Genomic DNA, 25073 nt, shown 5'->3' on the forward strand with positions numbered 1-25073 from the left:
GGCTAACCAGCCTATAGCTTTCCTGTCTTCTGCCTCCTTCCCTTCTTAAACAAAGGTTTTACATCAGCCATTTTTTCAATCCTCTGTGACCCTCCCTGACTCCATGATTTTTGAAAGGTCACCACCAATGCAGGTAGAATCCCCTCAGCTATCTCCTTCAGAACTTCGGGGTAATTTAGGTAATTTATCCACCTTTAGACCTTTGAGCTTCCCCAGCACCTCCTCTTTAGTGACAGTCACTACACTCACCTGTTCTCCTAACTCTTGAATTTCTGGCATGATCTTCCACTATCAAAACGAATGCAAAATATTGATTCAGTTACTCCACCATTTCTTTGTTCCCCATTACTACTTCTCCAGCCTCATTTTCCAGTGGTCCTATGTCCACTCTTACCTTTCTGCTATTCATCTAAAACAAAACTATTGGAATCTTCTTTTCTGTTACTAGCTAGCTTATGCTCATATTTCTTCCTCACCCCCTTATTGCTCTTTTTAGTTATCCTTTGCTGGTTTTTAAAGGCTTCCCAATCCTCTGGCTTCTCATTGATCTTCACCACATTATTTGCTTTTACTTTTGTGTTTATGCTGACTTTCCTTATCAGCTATGGTTGCCTCTTTCTCGCCTTAGTACATTTCTTCTTCCTTGGGATGAATTTCTGCTGTACCTCCCAAATTACTCCCAGGAACTCCTGCCATTGCTGCTCTACCATCTCCTCTGCTGGGCTCCCCTTCCAATCAAGTCAGAATAGCTCTTCCCTCATGTATTTGTCGTTATCTTTATTCAGTTTTAATAGGCCTGATTCAAACCTCTCCTCTCAAAATGCAGATGAATTCTGTCATATTATGGTCACTATCCCTTGAGGGTTTCCTTCACCTTATGTTCCCTAATCAAGCCTGTCTCATTATATATCATCAAATCCAGAAATGCCTGTTCCCTAGTGGATTGTACCACAAGCTGCTCCAAAAAAAATCATCTTATGGGCATTCCACCAATTTCTTTTCGTGAGAATGCACGGTGTTGTATTTTGGTAAGACAAACAAGGGCAGGACAGTTAATGACAGGGCCTTGAGAATGTTGCCAACAGAAGGACCTGGGGGTTCAGGTACACATTTCCTTTAAAGTTGCATTACAGGTAGACAGATTGGTAAAAAGGTGTTTGGCATGTTTGCTTTCATTGCTCAGAGCATTGAGTTGGAATGTCAAATTATGGTTGTATAGGACATTGGGTGTTCACTTTTGGAATACTGTGAATGGTTCTGATTGCCCTGCCTTAGGGAAGATATACTAAATTGGAAAGAGTGCAGAAAAGAATTATAAGGATGTTACCTGGACCAGAGGGCTTCAGTTCTAAGGAGAGGCTGGGTAAGCTGGGACTTCTTAATCACTGTAGAATAGAGAGGTGACTTTACAGAGGTTTATAAAATCATGAGGGTCATAAATAAGGTGAATAGAATAGGAAGTTCAAAACTAGAGGGCTTGATTTTTAGATTAGAGGCAAAGATTTAAAACGGACCTGAGGGGGAACATGTTCGTGCGGAGGGTGTTTCATATGTGGAATGAACTGCCAAAGGAAATGGGTTGATGAGGGATAGTTACAACATTTAAAGACATTTAAACAGTTCATCAATTCTGAGCCAGAGTTCCTCAAGAAACCAACACTTATTACAAATGTGGTCACTATGAACCTCAAAAGGGACCACCAGCTCCCACATCATGCAGTTACATTGCTTGCTCAGAGCTGTTTTAATTACCTAGTTATTAATTTGATTTTTGAAATTTTTGTGTTGGTCTTTTAGTTTGTAGCCTCTAACTATTTCTTGTCTTCAAACTGAAAATAGGCTAAAATATATAGTCGTATTAGTAGTTATCACCAATTGCCAGTGAACTTACGTTTTATCTTTGATGTTATTCTTTTGTGTTGGGTTCTTGTGCCTGGTCTTCAACCTATCCTGTTAAAATAAAACCTTACAAGCCATGAGCCAAAAAAAAGCAAGCAGACATTTCATCTTCCTTTTTACACTGAATTGTGATCTTGCCTCTGAATTGTGACCAGGCCACCAAATTCCCTGAAATATATAATCATTTGGGCTATGTCTCCCTCTGGATATGATCTCTCCTATCTGGGAGACTCAGCCCAAACTACTGAAGGCTGTCCGTACTCATTGTTGCACTTTTTAACTAACTAGGAAATGAGAGTGCTACACACTGAGCCATCACTGACATTAGCGATGACTGATAATACCAGAGTTGGACAACTCAAGTACAGTGCTAGTCTAGGTTAAACAAATGCATACTAAAGACTCAATATATTGCTGATGTTTCACAGAGCATTAAACGCCAGTGATTAATATTGCAAATCCTATTCATTGTTTTTATGGATAAACAATGGGGCAGTTAGCTTCCACATTTATTCTTGATATGTAGGAGAATTTCTATGTAATAAAAATCATCTGTCCTTTCCCAGGTGGTGAATTCTGACCTTGTTTGTTTCCAAGAGTTTAATAATAACATTGTAATGCAGGTAACAAAATTTAAATCATTTTTGTTTCTTAAAAAGCATTTGTTAAATAACTCATTAGAAACTTGCAATGTGACCATAGTCCAAAAGAATTATTTTTGGGGGATATAGATGATCAGTTTAAGTGCATGGCAAGTTTAATCTGTTTTGTCTACAAAAAGATCAGTTAAAGGAGCTGTTGTGCATATGACCTATATGGTGACTTGTCTGAACAACATTGCACACAACTCTTTGTCCATGGCTTTATTTATATATTTCCACAATAATCTGGAGAACATTTATTGTGTATTTGATTTAGTTTCACTATAAAAGGAAACCTATTGTGAGTGAGTTCCATGTAATTTGCAGGGTGGTGCACTTCTGAAAGTCTATGTAGGATGTCCACCTGGAAACAGGCTTGCTTTTGATATTTCCTACACGCTTCAATACAGTACCCAGAAAAATAACATATACTTTGACTGCATCGAGCCTAACGTAGAAATTCCATGCTTCTATTATGAAATCCGTAAGTTTATTACCAACACAAAAAACATTTACTGAAATGAATGCTTACATTTAAAAAACAGCTTACTGTTTTACAGAAATATCTTAAGCACTTTATAAACCATTTAGCATTTTAGTTATGTAAAGAAAATTCTTCATTTGTTCATTTTATACTTAAAAGTAGTGTATCTTTGTCATTTATGAAGAAAGGAAAAGAATGCTTGTGTAACTTGCATTAAAAAGGTTTTCCTCTTTTGAGAGGTTTCCTCCACCACTAGTGACTTATCTGCTTCTATTCTACTGTGTATTAGTACTATTCATTTTGTCTTTTGGCCTGAAAGAAACCTTTGTTTCAATTCTGTTGTAAAATTGAATGGAAGTTACCTAGTTCAGGTTTTATCAATTTTTATTTGTACCTAGAACATTACAGCACAGGAACGGGCTGTTCGGCCCACAATATTATGCTAAACATGGCACTAAGTTAAATTAATCCTTTCTGCCTACCCTTGATCCATATCGTTCCATCCCTTGCATATTCATGTTCTTATCTAAAAGTCCCTTAAATCCCCCTGTCATATCTGCCTCCATCATCATGCCTGGCACTGCATTCCAGAATCCTAACATTCTCCATATAAAATATTTCACATCTCCTTTGAACTTTGTCCCTCTCACCTTAAATGCATGCACCTTAATATTAGATATTTCAACTCTGGGAAATTGATTCTGACTGTTAACCGTATCTGTACATCTCATAATTATACAGACTTCTATTAAGTCTCCCCTTAGCCTCCTCTGCCCCAAAGAAAACAACCTGAGTTTTTCTAGCCTCTCCTTATAGCTCATCCCCTCTAAACCAGGCAGCATCCTGACAAACCTCTTCCACATTCCCTTTGAACATCCATACCCTCCCTGTAATGTGGCGACCAGAACTGAACCCAGTATTCTCAGTGTGGCTTAAGCAAAGTCTTGCAAAGCTTCAACATAACATCCTGACTCTTGTACTGAACTCCCTGACCAATAAAGACTAGCATAACATACATCTTCTTTGCCAGTCAATCTACTTACATGGCCACTTTCAGGAAGCTATGGATTGAACCCCAGGATTTCTCTGTACATCGATGCTATTCAAGGTCCTGCCATTAACTGTATATGTTTCCTTAAGATTTGATTTCTTGAAGTGCAGCACATTGCACTTGCCCAGATTAAACTCCATCTGCCATTTCTTAGCCCACATCTGCTACAGATCTATATCCCATTGTATTCTTTGACAACTTCCTACACTATCCACATCTCCTTCCATCTTTCTATTGTCTAGAAATTTACTAACCCACCCATCTACATTTTCATCCAACTACTTCCCACTTAAGTTTTTAATAACCTTTCCTGTTTATGGGATGGCATTTAAGCCCTGTTGTATCACACCTTATACAGCAAGAATAAAATGGGAGAATAGTTAAAATGCTGGGAGTTTTGTGATACTTCCTTGATGTATTGGCACCTAACATTATTTCAGTTGAACATAAAATTTATAAAGGAGGTGAGTTAGCATTTTGAAAATACATTAGATGAGGGAAGGCTAAGCATAATGTCACAACTCACTGAGGTAGCATGCTAGAAATCAAGCCCTGCTATTTGTGACAATGCTGCCCCTTTAACAAGGGTATTTTGTCCTATTTTTTCAAGAGAGGTCATAAAGGCAGAGGGTGCTGATAGTTTTGGAAATATCTACTATGAACAATGGCAGAAGAGTGGCCAGTTACCCCATTCAGGTTTTTTCTAGTTTTTTTTAGCAGGCAGTCAGGAACTGCAGATAACAGAGAAGCTGCTACAGTGAAAAGAGGTTCCATGCTTGAACAGATGTATCTTGTTTGACTCTTCTCTGTTAAATCTCTCCTGCCTATAAGAACCTGTGTTTGAATTTACCTTTTGCCAAGGAGTGGCTAATTCTCCCAATTTGGATTTTTTTCTTTTTTTTAAGCAGGCAGTCAGAAACTGTGGTAGCAGAGAAGCTGCTACAGTGAAAAAGAGGTTCCATGCTTAAACAGATGTATCTTGCCAGACTCTTTTCTCTTAAATCTCTCCTGCCTGAACCTGTGTTTGAATTTACCTTTTGCCAAGGACTGTATTTATGTTGCAGGGATCGAAGCAGCTCTGTAATTAAGTTGCTACAACATGTAGTCTGGGTTTTCTAATACTTAAATTATTATTAATTCTGTTTACTTTAGTTCGTTTTCAACCATAGTGTGGAAATAAATTCTGTTTTGCTTAAAGCCGAGTGGTTTGACTAACTGCATCAGTCTTGGAATTTCCACTTTACATCTGCCTTTAAAATAAGAAAAAGTTAGGGTCTGGGCTACTTTCTTAAAATGTTTTGAGGCGGTCTTGCCTGGTCCATAACATATTTCAGAGTTATCACAAAAGTTAGAGATTTTAAAAGAAATCTGTAATGTCCCCAACCTGATTTTCAGATCTGATTTGATAAAAGCACAAGACCAGATTTCTGTATTAGACAAGAATCACTGTTACAGGTCATTAGATTCTAGCTACAGGTAAGCAATTAAACTAAACTGAGTAAACTTTGCAAATGAAATCTCTAAACCTTTGTATGAACTTTTCCATGGAGGCAGACAGAAAGAGGAAAATAAAAACACATAAGCAGAGGGAAAACCGGAAAAACTATTGCATAGTCTTTGTCACAAAAGCTGTTTGTGTTATTCTTGCTCATCCAAATGTTTTTCAATTATCTTCCTTTTGCTAAATACTTCCAAGGCCTGCAGGAGGCACAGGGTGGCCAGTTTTTGATTAAGTCTCTTACTTATTCAATTCAAACTCACAACTCATATGAGCTGACGAAGGAAAGATTGCCTGGTTTTCATTGTGGCCACACTCAGTCAAATGTGGTCTTGATGTCAAGGACTATCACTCCCATCTCACCTCACTGCTGGAATTCAGTTCTTTTGTTCATGTTTGAACCAAAGCTGTAATGAAGTCAGGAACTGAGTGGCCAAATTGGGTGTCAATACTGAGCAAGTGCTGCTTGATAGCACTGTTAATGAAGCCTTCCACCACTTTATTGATGATCAAATGTAGACTGATGGGGCCATAATTGGCTAGATTGGATTTCTTTCTGCTTTTTCTGTACAGTAGAGGACTGCAATAATAGGATTGGCTGTCACAATGAATATTTGCATGACCGCAGTCACTACTGCCAGAAGGAGGACTTCAGCAAGATACCCTCCAAGAGCAAGCAGTCCCCTGTGCTGAATACCAGATTGTTGTGGGCATGGTGTCAGGGGTGCTTAAGGCCCAAACACCACATAGAGTCATAGAGATGTACAGACCCTTCGGTCCAACCTGTCCATGCCAACCAGTTATTCCAACCCAATCTAGTCCCACCTGCCAGCATCAGGCTCATATCCTTCCAAACCCTTCCTATTCATATACCGATCCAAATTCCTCTTAAATGTTACAATTGTACTGGCCTCCACCACATCCTCTGGCAGCTCATTCCATACACGTACCACCCTCTGTGTGAAAAAGTTGCCCCTTAGTTCTCTTTTATATCTTTCCCCTCTCACCCTAAACCTAAGCCCTCAAGTTCTGGACTCCTTGATCATTGTTGTGTTTCCCTCCTCCTCTAACCAAAACAAAAAAGTGGAAGGGTAGGGAGATGTGCTATTCCAAAAGTTGTTGGTAGCAGAGTAAGAGAGACTTTGGAGAACAGCAGTACAGCAAAAATAGTCGTTCTAACATTCCTTTTAGTTTTACTGCAGTTAACAAGTCACATGTTGCTCCTGCCGGATGTGAGAGCTCGAGAAGATTTTCACCATCCCTGATGACTATATATGTGGGAGATGCATCCAGCTGCAACTCCTGGGAGCTGGAGATGGATGCAGCCAAGATTGTCTAAAATACTGAGTGCTTCATAGAGAAGAGTTTAAGTGAGGTGGTCATATCTAAGGTACAGGCAAAGACTGGCTGGGTGACCACCAGGAAAGGCAAAGGGAGTAGGCAGAGACTGTAGGTATCCCATGTGACCATTCCCCTCATAAGCAAGTATACCATTTTGGATACAGTTGGGGGGAATGACCACTCAGGGGAAGCCAGTAGTAGCTAGGTTGGTGGCACTATGACTGGCTCTGGGGCACAGCAAGAAAGGGTAAAGTTTAACAGGACCTTAGTGATAGGAGACTCGATAGTTAGGAGGACAGATAGGAGATTCTGTGGCCATAAATGAGAATCCAGGATGGTATGTTGCTTCCCAGGTGCTACGATCCAGGTATCTCAGAGCAGCCGAGTGACTAGGTTAATTTAGGATATCTGGTCGGCTTGAATGAGTTGGACCAAAGGGTCTATTTCTGTGCTGTACATCTCAATGACTCTATTAACTCTGTTTGAGTTACAGGGTATTCCAATGGAAGTGACACCCTTGCTGATCTGACTGAGATTGGGGAACACCACTTGAATGCATAGCCTGACTCAGGACGTATCCTGAATAGACGGACTCCCAAGCCAGCCCATAGCAAAACCCCAAAACAAGGCTAAGCCTCAGCCAATGGCTAACATTTTCTTCAGGTCAAGCCATTGTAGTTGCTGTTGCTGGTATACGGACTTGAGACAGCAACGGGTTTATTAAATAAGCCAAGGCCACCTTGCATGTTGACGTTCCACAGTTTGGCCAGGCATGCCTAGTGTCATTTGCCTTATGGGAAGAAGTTGAGGCAGAAATCAGAAGGCTGGAAAGCGAAGAAATCATCAAATCAGTCCAGTTTGCAGAATGGGCAGCACCAGTCATACCGCTTGTGAAGCCCAATGGATTGGTTTGTGGAGATTTTAAACAAATGATAAACCACGTTTTGCAGTTGGATAAGTGATCAATCCCTTGTATAGACGGTTTATATCTAAAGTTGGCAGAGGGGCTGTCCTTCGCGAAGGTGGATATGAGCCATATGTACTTGAAATTCCATTTAAGTGAGGATTCCCAGAAGTATGCTACAATCAATATCCACAAGGTTTTGTACCAATATAAAAGATTGTCATTTGGGGTATCTTTAGCCTGTGAAATTTTACAAGTTTGCCATTCATCTAATTGACATGCTAGTAAGAGAAAGACCAATACAGAGCACTTAGAGAACTTGAGCGTAGTCCTTCACGGTGGGTGTATGACATAGAAGGGAAGAAAATGTGTTCCAGGCACCCCAAATGATCTACTTGGGCCACAAAATCAGCAAGGCTGGATTATACCTGTTGGAAGATAAAGTGAGGGTGATCAAGGTGCCCTGGTCCCCACATCTGTACCTGAGCTTAGGTCTTGGGATAGTAAATTATTCTAGGAGGTCCATACATAACCTGGCCTCCATCCATGCACCTTTGCATTAATTCTTAAAAAAGGATCAACCTTGGAAGTGGTTATATAGTCAGGTCATAGCTTTCTGGGAAGCTTCCCTAAGTGAGATCTGATATTGACATGTGATGCCTCCCTGTATGCCATCGAGGTAGTATTAGATGATAGGTGGTCCAGTAGAGAGGAATGCTAAATAGCTTATGCATTCAGGACTTTGACTAATGCAAGTGCAAATTGAAAACTTTTTGGACCCAGAGAGACCTGATCACGGTAGAGGATGGCACATTATTATGGGGAGCAAGAATGATTGCCCTGATCAAAGATCGCTGCCAGATACTGGCTGAACTCCACCAAGATCATCCAGGGGTTTCCAGAATCAAGATGTTGGTGAGAAGTTATGTGCAGTGACCAGGATTGGATGAGGACATGGTCTTGGTGGTGGAGCAGCGCCCAGAGTGTGTACAAGGACAAAGATTACTGCAAGCAGCTTACCCACATTTGTGGGAATTGCTGAGTAAACCCTGGACTCGGTTACACATCAATTATGCAGGTTCCTTTATCAGCTTGATGTTCTAAGCTATTGTGAATGCCCACTCAAAGTGGCTGGATATCCCATGGGGGCAAGGATACTGTATCTTTTGCAGTATATGGACTCTGGAAGTGTTGTTCACAGATAATGAGCTATAGTTTACCAACAGGGAAGTTGAGTATTTCCTAAAGTTGAATAGTATTCAACAAATAAGGACAGCTCTATTTCATTCATATCCAATGGCCTGGTAGAAAGAGCAATACAAAGTTTGAAGGCAGTCTTAAAGAAACAGCCAATAGCTTCACTAGGACCAAACTGTCCCTGTTCCTATCTGATTGTAGGAGCACCCCTCATGCTACTACAGGGATAGTTCCACCGAGTTGCTAATGGGGAGAAGACTGCGCACTGGATTAAATCTAATATTCCTGTACCTGGTGGGGAGCAAGTGTAAATCGACATCAGGAACTTCAGTGCTGGACACAAGACTCTGCTAAGCAAGAGACATTTAATTTCAGGGATGACATAGGAACCATGGGAATGGCCCTGCATGAGTAAGAAGCATAGTCAACACAAGGTCAGGTCCCGTGAAGTAAAAGTTTCAGTAGATGCAATGGTCCTGATCAGGCACATGGACCATATGAAAGCTGCAAACTGGCAAATGCGTTCAGAAGTAAAATGTACCCAGCTCCCTGATAGCCTTTCCGACAGTTTGGAACGCATAGGTTCTCCCTCGCTGTCAAGCATTGAAGGTACCTTGGAATCTGACATGGACATAGCACATGTTACTGTCTCTTTGCCGCCTGAAGAGGAGAATGAATTTCTTCTGAGACATCTCGGGAGCAAGAGGCAAACTACTGAGCGTCACCCACTGTCCGTATCAGAGGCAGAGTTGAAGGAACCTGGCCCGGTGCTAAAACATCCAAAGAGGGGCCACAAATAAAGAACAAACCTACGTTCTCGGACTCAGATGGGGAGGGATGCAGTGATTGTAATGAGGTAAACCAGGTGGACTTCATCAGAATATGAGTTCCCTGATTGGGGCTGTTAATCTGGCCCAATCAGGAGCCCTAGTTGACAGATAAGAACAAGAGTGTTTCTGAAAAACCTTCTCCTCTGCTTTTGGTTGCACTTCAGTCCCATGCTCCTGATCTTTGGGCACCTGGTGCGGAGGAGGGAGGGCAGGTCTGAAGACCTCCTCGTGGGTCTGCTCCTGGACCTGGCCAAACTGGCCATAAACAGGTCCAGGCAGCGGGCCGTTAGGGCCGACTGCCTGCCCCTCTTCTGCGGTTACATTAGAGCCCGAGTGTCCTTGGAGAAGGAGCACGCGGTGTCAACCAACACTCTGGAATTGTTCAGGGAGAGGTGGGTGCCGCAGGGAGTGGAGTGCATCATTTCCCCCTCCAACTCTATTTTGATTTAGTCCCTGCCCTCCCCTTCACTGTTTTGATCACACAACATTGCCCTTTGATGTGAAGGGCACTGCTTGTCACAGGCTACTCGGGTGTTTCCTTTCTTCCTGGTGATGGAAATTAAATAAAGATTTGTGCACTTTTTGTCTCTCACTGTGTCTCACAACTCTCACACACACCATAGGTGCTGGGGAAAAAAATAAGCACTACCGCAGTTAGGGCGGTAGTGTGGGGGTTAAATTAATAAAAGAAAAGAAGTAAATAAAACCAGTGGAGTGTATTATTTCCCCCTCCAAGTCAAAAAAAAGAAAAAAAAGAACAAGAGTGTCAGACATCCTCTGAGAGCTGCCTGTGAGAGAGCTGGATCAGTGTCAAGGACTCTCCACATGCAAATAAAGGTTGACTTGTTGGCCTCTGTGAAGTTATTTCAAATCTGACACCCATTCATTGTTTCAAAAATGCACATCAGTAGGTAAAACATGGATCCAATGATGAGAAGTGGTGAATTTCCACTTTGGAACAAGAAAGATAAATGATGAGAAACTATAAACTGTCGAGGAACTAAAGGACGTATGGGACACACACACATATATATATATATATATATATTTTATATATATATATATATATATATATATATATATAAAACACTAAAAATTAGTTCAGAGGTACAAAATCCATTCAAAAAGAGAGAAGTAGAAAGATGGAAGTAAAAAAATTCACCCTTACTGGAATATAAAGCTGCATAGCGATTCTTTGCATGGGTACCAAACTTCGGGAAAAATATATTGGCTTTTGAGAATACAGATTCACCAGGATTTTGACAGTACTTTTGAACTTCTGAATAGAGTTTGCATAACTGGGTTTATAATCCCTGATGTCGGATGATTTAAAAGGTGTTGTGATTGATATAGTTATGATGGTCAAGAGATTTGATAGAATAGGTGAAAAGAAATGATTTCCTCTGATGAGGAATTGTAACAATTAGAACTGCAATTCTGGAGTAACTTTTCACTCAAAGGATTTTTAGAAATGCAGAACTTCCCCAAACGGCTATTAATGCTGTTATGATCCCAACTAACAGTAATACTGACTTCAGAATTGAATCTGGCTTATTACAGTAGAAGTTTTATTTTTATTGTTTGCCTACAGTGATCAGCCTCTGAACACATGCACAAGAACTGCCAATGGACTTTTAACAAAATAACAGAAAACATGATGACACATATAAGGAAAAAAAGGCACTGAGTATATTAGACTGAATAAGAACAAAGTGGAACAGTCTTATAAATATCAGAAGTAAAGATTCAACCGTTTAACCTCAACAATACCTTTAGATACTCAGATTCCCTGACCCTTTAGATGGTTTTGTCCTGTCTGTCTCCCTGTGTCACAGGATTCCATGTTGCAAGGCAACATCAGTAATTCTTCTTCTGTCCTTATTTCTAATGCACAGAACTGTTCAGCTGAAGCTGTAACCCTAATTAAAAATGCCTGTATCAAGAAACATCAGGGACATCATTACCAATCACAGAAGAAATCTAAAATGAAACTAAACCCATGTCTACTTTTAACACAGAGTTTATCATACAGGATATATCCATTATCCTTATGCCTGAAAACCATTTGGACTCATTTTGGAAATAGACTTGAACAGACCTGTACATACACTGAGTTTAGTAAACTTTGGAAAAATACTTTGTTTGACCTGAAAGGTTTCTAAAGCGAAGTTTTCTTTTCCCCCCAAAGGGCTGAAGTCAGTGTGTCTACAGATCTGTTTGGTCCCTTGAAATAAAACTTCACTTTTATGTCCATTTGGATTAAGCAAAATCAAACAGACCCTAATGGATTATCATGAACCCAAAATAATGTAAAAGTCCTTTATCCGAAAATCCACTGACCTGAGATTTTCAGATAAAGGATTCTCAATCTGACAAATCAAATTTAGGAGTATAGAACAGATAGAAGGAGGCTGTGGTGGTATTGGTAGTGTCCCTACCTTTGAGCAAGAAGGGCTAGGTTCGGATCCCACCTACTCAGGTATATACTAGGTTGATATGGAAATATATTCAAGAAATAGGGGTATGAAATGTCCACAACTCTGTTTTTGACTTGTAAAGATTCAGGATCCTTTCAGTGAAGCCATTTCTCCTAATTCCAGTCCCAAATAATCAGCCCCTTATCCTGACACTGTACCTTTTTGTTTTGGGTTCTTCAACAAATGGAAACAATCACCTACTATGTATCCTAGCAAGCCTCTCCAGAATTACATGATTCAATGGGATGACTTCTCATTCTTCTAAATCACAGAGAATATACTCAATTTAACCTTTCATCATCAAACTACCTTCTTATCTCAAGGACCAATTTAATTAACTTTTGTTGTGCTACATTCAGTGCAACTATATTCTTCCTTAAATATGGAGACCAAAATTGCACAAAGAATTCCAGGTATGGCCTCACCAAAGCTCTGGATAATTGTAGCAAGAATTTTTAAAGTTCCTATATTCTAATCCCTTTACAATAAAGATTAAGCTATTTGTCTTCCTAATTGTTTGCTGGACCTGCATGGTAACTTTAAATTCTTTGTAAGAATACACCAAAGTCTTAGCACAATATCGGTATTTAAAAGATCCATTTTTTTTAAACCAATCTGCTTCTCTACTCTTAATCAAAGTGAATAACCTTAGACATCTCTACATTATAATACATTCACCATTATGTTGCCCACTCACTCAGTCTATCTAACCGTGACGTTTTATCCTTCTCACAGCATACAATCCCATCTAGCTTTGTATTGCCAGCAAATTATATTACCCTATCTATTTTTGACAAAATAATTAATATATCATAAATAAATGAAGCCCAACTCTAATCCCTGTGACATTCCCATAAACACAGCCCATTAACTTGAGGAAACTCCATTCTTTAATTCATTCATGGGATGTGTGTGCTGCTGGATACACCAGATCATTTCTGATTTCTAGTTTCCATTGAGAAACCGGTGGCCTTCTTAAAACATTTCAGTCCACTTACTGTAAATAGACCCACAACACCGTTGAGAGGGAATTCCAAGATCTTGTCCCAGCAGCATTGAAGAAATTGCAATGTATTTTCATGTCAGGATGATATGCGGCTTGGTGGGAAATTTGCATTGATTCCCATGCATCTACTATCTTTGTCCTTCTAGATGGCAGTGCTTGTAGTTTTAGAAGGTGCTGTGTAAGAAGCCTTGGAGAACTTCTGCAAGGCATCTTGTAGATAGTACACACTTCTGCCACTGGACATCAGTGGTGGAGGGAGTGGATATTTGTGGGTGTGGTGTCAATCAAGTCAGCTGCTTTGAGTTTGATGGTCACTCATAATCAGATTGACACTTAAATTAGTGGAGTAACAGATAGTGAAGGGGACTGTCAGAGAATACAGCAAAATATAGATAGATTGGAGGGTTGGGCAGAGAAATGGCAGATGGAGTTCAATCCAGACAAATATGAGATGATGCAATTTGGAAGATGGAATTCCAGAGCGAACTATACAGTAAATGGAAAAATCCTGGGGAAAATTGATGTACAGAGAGATCTGGGTGTTCAGGTCCATTGTTCCCTGAAGGTATCAATGCAGGTCAGTAGATGGTCAAGAAGGCATACGGCATGCTTTCCTTCATCGGATGAGGTATTGAGTACAAGATTTGGCAGATCATGTTACAGTTGTATAAGACTTTGGTTCAGTCACATTTGGAATACTGCGTACAGTTGTGGTCGCCACATTAACGAAAGGGTGTAGGTGCTTTGGAGAGGGTGCAGACGAAGTTCACGAGGATGTTGCCTGATGGAAGGTGCTAGCTATGAGGAGAGTTTGTATAGATTAGGTTTACTTTCATTTGGAAGAAGGAGATTGAGGGGGGACCTGATTGAGGCCTACAAAATCATGAGATGTGTAGACAGAGTGGATAGCAAGAAACTTTTTTCTAGAGTGGAGGACTCAATTACAAGGGGACACAAGTTCAAAGTGAGAGGGAAAACGTTTAGGGGAGATATACATGGAAAGTTCTTTGTGCAGAGAGTGTGGGTGCCTGGAAGGCGCTGACAGCGGAGGTGGTAGGAGCGGGAATGATAGCGTCATTTATGATGTCGCTAGACAGTTACATGAATGGGCAGGGAATAAAGGGATACAGATCCTTAGAAAATAGGCAGCAAATTTAGATAGAGGATATGGATCAGGGCAGGCTTGGAGGACCAAAGAGCCTGTTCCTGTGCTGTAATGTTCTTTGTCCTTTGAATGATGAAACAGGCTCAAAGGGCTCTTTGGCCTACTGCCTGCTTCTATTTTCTATGTTTGTAAAATCAAAGTCTTTCCTAATAGCAAAGTCCTCTATCAGGTCAACACTGAATCTTTCTTCAGGGAAAGGAAATGCAGCCTATTCAACCTTACTTGCTTTTCCTAGTACATATTTTTACTTTAGTATTTGATACTATTCAAATAGTATCACTGATTCATTTAAAAAGCAAACAAAATAAAACATTAGTATTTTGAAAGACCATATTTGACATAGCCAGAATATTTATACTTATGACTAATATTATTTTAATTTAGATAAAAAGTGTTAAAAGAAAGATCTGATTTTCAACCTCAAGGAGCTCACTTCAAAAAAAAAGAGAAAGCTTTGTTAAAAGAGTTTCACTTTAGCCTCCTGTTCTTCTATCATTGAAATTGAGTGAGTTACAATGAGTGCCATAGTCTTACCACATGTATATTATAATTCTATGGAATAAAAAAAATGTTTTATCTGTCCTAGTTATTTTGTTATATTCAATTTTGTTTTTTTTCGCAGCATTTTACCCATTTTTTTTGATTCAAGACATGGTGACTGGAAAATCGGACCGGTTTTGGGGCAAGTAAGTGAAAAACAAATATCCTTTATTTTAAGCACATTCAAATGGTTATCTTTATTTGTCTCCATAATTAACCCATTTGTGGTTTAATTCCCTAGATATACATTTAAAGTTATTGGAGGTGGACCATACACAGAAAGTAATATCAGAATGTTCAGTGAAGAAGAAATTTTAATGTTTAACTCATTGAATTACAGGTATTGCATAAGTGATATGCGCAAGAGTTCCTAATATGTAATATTGAATATCATAGCATGTATCATGTACATTGTGTAGATCATCCTGTATAATTGTGCAACTAAAAAGACATCTTGAACCACTCTCTTACCATTTGAAGACTATAAGGCATAAGAGCAAGAGTAAATCATTCTCCATCTTGACCCTGCTCTGATGTAGTGTAAAATTATGATTGATCTGATTTTGGCATTAGTTCCACTTTGCTGCATGCCACTCCATAACCCTTAACTTTGTTGACTATGAGTGAAGCAGACATGGGTACCAAAAGGCCACACCGGAGGAGCTTCAGCCTTGCAGTTGTCCAACAGATTCCAGCTCTGTGCATCTTGTGTAGACCAAAGCAAGAGCTAAAGGGAAAATAAGCATTGACCAATATACTGGTGCAGCAACCATCAAGTGAGGGTAGGTGAAAGGTATGTAATTGTAGTCGGATAGTACAGTTTAAATGAGACTAGAAATGCACAAAGGTTAGGCACGTTCTATTGTGTTGTAATCCTTGAATACTGCCTCAAAAGATGGCCAGAATATTTTCTGCTCAATCCTATTCTGAAGACCTACCAGTGTTGTGGATAAGTTGCTGATTTATGATGATAGATTTGGTCAGAAGGTATGGAGGCTAAATTATTGTACGTATTGGGGTAAATATAAGGGTATGGGTATGGGTGGGTTGCGCTTCGGCGGGTCGGTGTGGACTTGTTGGGCCGAAGGGCCTGTTTCCACACTGTAAGTAATCTAATCTAATCTTTACAACAGAGATAGATAGGTTCTTGATTAGTAAGCAAACAAATGCTGTGGGGAGAAGGCCAGAGCTCTCAAACCTATTATGAGAGATGATTTCCAATTGTATCATTTGTGCAGAAATAATGAGAACCACTGATGGTACCTTCACTTATATCTAGGCCTTGGAAACATCTTGCAATGGATCTTTTTGAGCCTCAGAAGTAAGATATTTTTGACGGTGGTTGACTATTATTCAAGGTGAATAGCGGTAAGATGTGTACAGATTCATTATTTTGAAGCTGTCATTACTTTGTTCAAAGTAATGCACACAGAATTCTTGATTTTGATTGAAAAGAGAGTTAAGGATTATGGGGAGACAGAAAAGTTGACTTAAAACCATAATCAGATCAACCATTATGTAAGCTAATGGTGCAGTAAACTCAGAGGGCCAAATGCCTTTACTTATATTCTTGCATTTCAAAAAATAGTGAACTCAGCTTTGAGTATGTTAAATAATCCAGCCTTCATTGTATGCTGACAAAGAGAATTCCAAAACCTAAGGACCATTTCAGGAAATATATTCTCTTCCTCTCTGTCTTCAGTGGGAGATACTTAGTTTTATACTATTCACCTAGTTCTAGATTTCTCTAGAAGGGGGGACATCATCTTAGAATCCACTCTGCCAAGCCCTCTCAGACTCTTGCATATTTCAGTAAGATTACTCTCATTCTTGTAAAGTTCAGTGTATACAGGCAAAATTGCAAAGTCTGTCCTCATAACTCCACCCTTTCAACCCAGTAATCAAGGAAATGAGACTTCTCTGAACTGTTTCCAGTATCAATATATCCCTCCTTATGCAAGAAGACCAAAATAATACAGAGTATGTTTGGTCTCACTTATGCCTGCACAATTGCAGCAAGACTTTCCTAATTTCATATTGCATCTTCCTTGTAATAAAGGCAAACATTCCATTTACCTACATACTTGCATACTGTATTGACATTCTAACTTTCTGTGATTCACATCAAGGACACCTAGATCCCTCTGTATTTTAGTGTATTGTAGTCTCTATCTCCATAAATAAAATCATTCTTTTCTGTTCTTCCTGCCAAAGTGGACAAACTCATATTTCCCAATATTGTGCTTTATCTGCCAAATATTTGTTCGCTTACTTAACCTGTATATTCTCCTTTACAGACTCTTTGGGTAGAATTTTCTGAGCCATTGAACAATATGAATGGCAATGGCAAGAAAGTTGGGGAAATATGGCATGAATGAAAATAAAATGTTGCTCATCTAATTATGTATTACGCCACTATGGAAGTACTCACCATTGCCATGTTTAATCCCCAGCTGTGCACCAGGTTTGTTGATGCTGGGCACTAACAGCCTTCACAGGACACATAGAGAGAGAAAAACAAAAAGAGAAGCTACTGAGGCATGGGCAATTCTTCATTGCATATAGAGCCTTATACTTGTAAATACATTGCTATTTCACAACATTACATTGCTTGATCAATTGTCATTGTAACTGCAGCTATAAGACAAGTTACATTGTCTACACATCCTCAGTGCCATACTATTTTAGAACCTGTTAAGGAAATGCTCTTCTTCCCTAACTCTGTAGAAGCATAGCTTAACATTGTGTCATTGTTCGTTATGGAGCCTTGAATGTTGGAAATCCTTCAAACAATTGAAAATATTAACTTTCAATGAACAGCAGCAACAATGAAGAAGAAGCAAACAAAAACTGCATTTGCATCTTAAATCAAATGGGCTGCTTTCCTTCTGTGCAACAATAAATTTAAAATCAATCTAATCTACTCTAATCTAAATGATCACTTCACCCAACTCACATCTACTGGAACCTGGTGTCAAATAAATCCAGCCTGACTTGTTATACTCAGTGCTATCACACTGAAGGTGTTGATCCTTCTGCTGAATGACTTCATCTTTCTCCTTGGAAGACTGCTGCTGCTAGCCTATCTCTTCAATGTCCATCACATCCCCTCCATGCCTGCCACAGATATGCAGGGCACAGCATACAAGATTTTCTGGTACATTTGGGTTGGCATGTACTGTAAGGCTCGCCCAGACTAATCCAAGTATTTGAACCTCATCTTGTTACGAATTGTTACCTGCTTCTGAACGTATCTACACTTGACACTAGTCAAGGGATTATTTATCAGAATTATTAGCCATGGTTGCAGATGTTAGCTCCTATCTTCAAATAGCATCTCTCTATTAGGCTTGAAACAAAGCAAGAATGACAGTCCTCAAGGATATATGCATCATGGCAGCTTCCAGAGGACCTGGTGATGACTTCTAGGATGTGGTACTGATGCTCACAGCTGACTTGTACATTGCATTATCATTTGGTACTCTCAATGCAATGTAGGTACAGTCTAAAGCCCTCTGCAATGTGAAGGGATTCAGCTATTTTGCCAGGCCTGCTGCCTGGGATGCAAAACTTATCTTGTCGCAGTGAAATGAAATGAAGCGGTATGAACTGATACAAATTGCATTGGTAACAGTTTTGAAATATTGGTGGAATAAATATTATGAGATCTCAGACGGTTAATTGTAGGTACATGAAAGCAGCCAATTGCATTAAAGTTTAACAGTGCTGTCACCTTGATAGTGACTGGGAGAAGATGCCCATCTACCCCTTCAGATCACAGGTCCCGCTACAGCAGATGACGTGGTTCTATGACAGTATGTCGGGACATCATCAGTCTGCAGTGGCACTATGCTTCTCTAATCTGGAGAAAATGTCATCAAGAACAATAGTCTTTGGGCTCCTGTACTGTCTCTAAAACCTGAGGGGATCTTCAGCTATGACCTTTTCATTCATTCACAGGACGTATGCATAATTAGCTAGAATAGCATTTATTGCCCATCCCTAATTGTCCAGAGGGCAATCAAGAGTTAACTGCATTGCCGTGGGTCTAGAGTCACATGTGGGCTAGACTGGGTAAATACGGTCATTTCTTTTCCTAAAGAACTGTAGGAACCAGCTGCTGGGAATTAGTGTTAGTTCTGGGTTTGTTGGTGTTTCAATTTCTTCTCAATTTGTTTACACCTTGGTTGCACCATGGCCATAGTGACAGTATCTTTCCAGTGGCTTTTTGTTTTCTTGATGTTGCAAATCTCATCATATTTACCAACTTGACTATTGCTCAAGTCGTTTAGTGGCTATTCAAGTAAAAAATGAGGTCTGCAGATGCTGGAGATCACAGCTGAAAATGTGTTGCTGGTCAAAGCACAGCAGGTTAGGCAGCATCTCAGGAATAGGGAATTGGACGTTTCGAGCATAAGCCCTTCATCAGGAATGAGAGAGAGTAGCCAAGCAGGCTAAGATAAAAGGTAGGGAGGAGGGACTTGGGGGAGGGGCGATGGAGGTGGGATAGGTGGAAGGAGGTCAAGGTGAGGGTGATAGGCCGGAGTGGGGTGGGGGCGGAGAGGTCAGGAAGGAGATTGCAGGTTAGGAGGGCGGTGCTGAGTTGAGGGAACCGACTGAGACAAGGTGGGGGGAGGGGAAATGAGGAAACTGGAGAAATCTGAATTCATACCTTGTGGTTGGAGGGTTCCCAGGCGGAAGATGAGGCGCTCCTCCTCCAGCCGTCGTGTTGTTATGTTCTGCCGGTGGAGGAGTCCAAGGACCTGCATGTCCTCGGTGGAGTGGGAGGGAGAGGGAGAGTTAAAGTGTTGAGCCACGGGGTGGTTGGGTTGGTTGGTCCGGGCGGCCCAGAGGTGTTCTCTGAAGCGTTCCGCGAGTACGTGGCCTGTCTCCCCAATATAGAGGAGGCCACATCGGGTGCAGCGGATGCAATAGATGATGTGTGTGGAGGTACAGGTGAACTTGTGGCGGATATGGAAGGATCCCTTGGGGCCTTGGAGGGAAGTGAGTGTGGAGGTGTGGGCGTAAGTTTTACATTTCCTGCGGTCGCAGGGGAAAGTGCCGGGGGTGGAGGTTGGGTTGGTGGGGGGTGTGGATCTGACGAGGGAGTCACGAAGGGAGTGGTCCTTGCGGAACGCTGATAGGGGAGGGGAGGGAAATATATCCTTGGTGGTGGGGTCCGTTTGGAGGTGGCGGAAATGACGGCGGATGATACGTTGTATGCAGAGGTTAGTGGGGTGGTAGGTGAGAACCAGTGGGGTTCTGTCTTGGTGGCGGTTGGAGGAGCGGGGCTCAAGGGCGGAGGAGCGGGAAGTGGAGGAGATGCGGTGGAGGGCATTGTCGATCACGTCTGGGGGGAGTCTGCAGTCCTTGAAGAAGGAGGCCATCTGGGCTGTGCGGTGTTGGAACTGGTCCTCCTGGGAGCAGATGCGGCGGAGATGAAGGAATTGGGAATATGGGTTGGAGTTTTTGCAGGGGGCAGGGTGGGAGGAGGTGTAGTCCAGGTAGCTGTGGGAGTCAGTCGGTTTATAATAGATGTCTGTGTTGAGTCGGTCGCCCGAGATAGAAATGGAGAGGTCTAGGAAAGGGAGGGAGGAGTCTGAGATGGTCCAGGTGAATTTCAGGTCGGGATGGAAGGTGTTAGTAAAGTTGATGAACTGTTCAACCTCCTCGTGGGAGCACGAGGCAGCGCCGATACAGTCATCGATGTAGCGGAGGAAAAGGTGGGGGGTGGTGCCAGTGTAGTTGCGGAAGATGGACTGTTCCACATATCCTACGAAGAGGCAGGCATAGCTGGGGCCCATGCGGGTGCCCATGGCAACTCCTTTAGTTTGGAGGAAGTGGGAGGATTGGAAAGAGAAGTTATTCAGGGTGAGGACCAGTTCAGTCAGTCGAAGGAGGGTGTCAGTGGAAGGATACTGGTTGGTGCGGCGGGAAATGAAGAAGCGGAGGGCTTTGAGTCCTTCGTGATGGGGGATGGAGGTGTACAGGGACTGGATGTCCATAGTGAAAATAAGGCGTTGGGGACCGGGGAAGCGAAAATCCTGGAGGAGGTGGAGGGTGTGGGTGGTGTCCCGAACGTAGGTGGGGAGTTCTTGGACTAAAGGGGACAGGACCGTGTCGAGGTATTGGGAGATGAGTTCGGTGGGGCAGGAGCAGGCTGAGACAATGGGTCGGCCGGGGCAGGCAGGTTTGTGGATTTTGGGCAGGAGGTAGAAACGGGCTGTGCGGGGTTGTGGGACTATGAGGTTGGAGGCGGTGGATGGGAGATCCCCTGAGGTGATGAGGTCCTGGATGGTCTGGGAGATGATGGTTTGGTGGTGGGAGGTGGGGTCGTGGTCAAGGGGGCGATAAGAGGAGGCGTCCGCGAGCTGGCGTTTGGCCTCAGCGGTATAAAGGTCAGTGCGCCAAACTACCACCGCGCCTCCCTTGTCTGCGGGTTTGATGGTGAGGTTGGGATTGGAGCGGAGGGAGTGGAGGGCTGCACGTTCTGAGGGTGAGAGGTTGGAGTGGGTGAGAGGGGTGGACAGGTTGAGTTGGTTAATGTCACGGCGGCAGTTGGCTATAAAGAGGTCGAGGGCGGGTAGGAGGCCAGCACGGGGTGTCCAGGTGGATGGGGTGTGTTGGAGGCGGGAGAAGGGGTCGTCAGAGGGTGGGCGGGAGTCTTGGTTGTGAAAGTAGGCACGGAGGCGAAGGCGGCGGAAGAATTGTTCAATATCTCGGCGCGTGTTGAACTCATTAATCCGAGGGCGTAGGGGAATGAAGGTGAGGCCCCTGCTGAGGACTGATCTTTCATCCTCAGAGAGGGGGAGATCTGGAGGGATGGTGAAAATCCGGCAAGGCTGGGAGCTAGGACCTGGTGTGGGACTGGAGCTGGGGCTGGGGGCGGGGTCAGGGGCGGGGACAGAGATCGAAGTAGGGGCGGAGTTAGACGTGGTGACGTTGCTCGATGCGGGGGCAGAGTCAAGCGTGGGGGCGGGGTCATGCGTCGTGACGGAAATAAGTGTGGGGGCGGGGTTACGTGTGGGGGCGGGATTATGCGTGGTGACGAAGGTTTGCGTGGGGGCGGGGTTACGTGAAGTGACGAAAGACGGCGTGGGGGCGGGGTTATGCGTGGTGACGAAGGTTTGCGTGGGGGCGGGGTTACGTGAAGTGACGAAAGACGGCGTGGGGGCAGAGAAACCTGAGGATTTGTGCTCCTGCAGGTTAGTGATGTCAGTGGGGGCGGAAGTGGCTGCGCCGACAGCAACCGGAGGGACGGAAATGGTTGCGGCGACGGAGGAATGGTGGTCATTCCCGGTAGCCGCGTGGGTCGTGGGTCCGTCGGCGATCGTGGAAGCGGTTTTCTGTGCGGTGGTCACCGGGGCAGTTGTTGGGGCGGCGATCGCGGGGGCTCCGAGGTCGGTGGGGGCGGAAGTGACGTCACGGCCGGCGGCGGCCTTTGGTGCCGCGGGCGTTGTGGAGGCCACATGTGTAATGGCGTCCGACAGGCCTATAGAAGATTCTGGAATAGTTGAGGAGCCACGAGTGTGGGGGTAAGTACATGAAAGTTTTTGGTACTTACTGTCTTTAATCTCTGATATGGCTAGGAAGAACTGTTTGTTGAGTTTGTGGATTCTTCTGTAGATGAAGAACAGCAGGGGTCCTTTGCAGGTCTGTGAGAGTGTTGTCCTGAGCTGGGGAAGGGCTGATTGCAGAGAGTGTAAGTGGCGACGCATGGCTGCAAGGGTGGAGCGGAGGATCCGGAGGGAGGTCTGTTGCTGGAGGCTTCGGATTTGTTGTAGGTACAGGTTGTCCTGGTTGGGTCCAAATTTTGTTGGTTGGAATGTAGTTTGGAGTCCGTGTGGGATCAGTCGGTTCCTTAGGCAGGTGCTGAGGAAGGAGATGTGGCTGTGGTAACGAGTCTGTTTGAGAACGTGGCTGAAGAGTTTCTGTGCAGAGGAGATGACCTGGGGGGTGCAGTGAGAGAGAGACTCACTGAAATCCTTGTAGAGGGAGGAAGAGAGCTTCTTCAAGTCGTTTAGTGGCTATTCAACCTCATGATGCTCAGTATTGAGAATAAGAAGAGATTAATTTTACACATAATGTTTGAAAGACAAAATGAAAATCTGGCTAGTGAGTGGCAAGAGGCCTATTTTCATGGATTTACAGGGGTGTTACAGTTTGCAAAATGTCCAGGAACTGCTTATGCCACAACTTGGGGAACAAAATGTCAATACCATTGTTTAAAATACAAGCTGCCTTTCTTGGGTGACGTGAGAGGTGGGGGAAGTAGTTCTCATTGTTCGTACCACACTTAAAATCTCCTGTTACATGTGTGCCAAACTGCTTGTACAGCACATATCTGAATCAAGTTCATGATGGCAAAGGTCCATATAAAATCATCCCATTGCATGCCTTGTCAGAGGTCTCCATATAGTGTCATAGAGCTGTACAGCATATAAACAGACCTTTCAGTTCAACTCACCCATGCTGATGTGATATCCTAAATTAATCTAATCCCATTTGCCATCACTTAGCCCGTATCTCTTAAACTTTTCCTATTCATATACCTGTCAAGGTGCCTTTAAATGTTGTAGTTGGACCAGCCTCCACACTTCCTCTGGCAGCTCATTCCTGTGTGTGTGAAAACGTTGCTCCTTAAATCCGTTTTAAATCTATCCCCTCTCACCGTAAACTTATGCCTTCTAGTTTTGGATTCCCCACCCCGGGGAAAAGATCTTGGCTATTCACCTTATTTATGCCTTCATGATACTATAGACTTCTATAAGGTAACCCCTCACCCTCTGATGCTGCAAGGAAAATAGTCCCAGCCTATTGAGCCTCTCCCTATAGCTCAAACCCTCTATCCCCGGCAACATTCTTGTAAGTCTTTCAAGTTTCACGAGATCCTTCCTATAGCAAAGGGACCAGAATTGAATGCAGTATTCCAAAAGTAGCCTAACTAATGTCCTGTACAGCTGTAACATGACCTCCCAACTCCTATACTCAATGTATTGACCAATAAAGGCAAGCATACCAAATGCTTTCTTCACTATTCTGTCCATCTGCGACTGTATTTTCATCCTAATGTGGAGTTTGCAGCAAAAGATGGACTCATGAACTGGTGAGAGTATAGTCATTCTTCTTTCATTCAATGTCCTCCAGATGAGAAATTGCATTGCTGTATACCTTGTGCAAAGTTAGGGCTCAGAACAGTATGTCATTGTATATGTATGAAATGAAATTTCTTCTTCCACTGTGGCCAATGAGAGCCATAGATGTGTCCTCAACATGGGTTTCCCATGCTTTCTTCGGTCTGATTTTCATTGCCGCACAGTATAAATGGAGGAAGTCATGCAATCCTTGCATGCTTTGCTCTGGGCAATTGGATCACCCAATGCAGGAATGTGATGGATGAAGAGGATCTGTGAGAGCCACACTATTGTATCAAGTAGGGAAAGGACAATGTTTATCAGAAAGAACATCCTACATTGCAGCATCATCAACTGCAATAACTAAAGCCGGATTTGTTTGCCAACTACTTTCAATGGAACCGAGTTGGGTGAAGTTGTTAATTCACTTGTCATCAAAAATTCTTTATCCACGCTAATATATCACCTCCAACACCATAAGGTATTATTTTATGTAGGAATCATTAATTTGCCTTTCAGAAGTTCAAAATAATCGACATCTATTTGTTTCCCTTAATCCAGCTAGCTTGTTACGTCCTTAAAAAAATAACCTTGCCAAACAGGATTTCCCTTCACAAAACTATATTAGCTCATTTTGATTGCATCATGATTTTCTAGCTGTATTGCCACTACCTCCTTAGTAATGGATTCCAACCATTATAGATGTTCAACTAACTAGTCCAGTTTCCTACTTTTGGTCTGCTTCTTTTCTTGAAGTTGAGCTATTACATTTGCCATTTTTCAATCCACAAGGGTCTTAGAAGAATCTAAGGAATTTTGGAAAGTTACAACCAAGGCATCTATTATCTCTGCAGCTACTCCCATTTACGACATTATGATGCAGGAGATTTGTCAGCCTTAGTCCTA

The 25073-nt window shown here is 42.4% G+C and overlaps 1 protein-coding gene across 1 annotated transcript in view; it reads left to right on the forward strand.

Annotated features, from left to right (window-relative positions):
* Positions 1 to 25073, forward strand: part of LOC132836636 (cation channel sperm-associated auxiliary subunit gamma-like) — a 265261-nt gene that overhangs the window by 212377 nt on the left and 27811 nt on the right. Inside the window, exons 14-17 of the mRNA XM_060856028.1 lie at positions 2466 to 2522; positions 2868 to 3024; positions 15116 to 15179; positions 15275 to 15373. Coding sequence (XP_060712011.1) covers positions 2466 to 2522; positions 2868 to 3024; positions 15116 to 15179; positions 15275 to 15373 — 377 coding nt within the window. The remainder of the gene's footprint in view (positions 1 to 2465; positions 2523 to 2867; positions 3025 to 15115; positions 15180 to 15274; positions 15374 to 25073) is intronic.

Source organism: Hemiscyllium ocellatum, chromosome 47 (assembly GCF_020745735.1).
Source record: "Hemiscyllium ocellatum isolate sHemOce1 chromosome 47, sHemOce1.pat.X.cur, whole genome shotgun sequence".
Lineage (NCBI taxonomy): Eukaryota > Metazoa > Chordata > Chondrichthyes > Orectolobiformes > Hemiscylliidae > Hemiscyllium > Hemiscyllium ocellatum.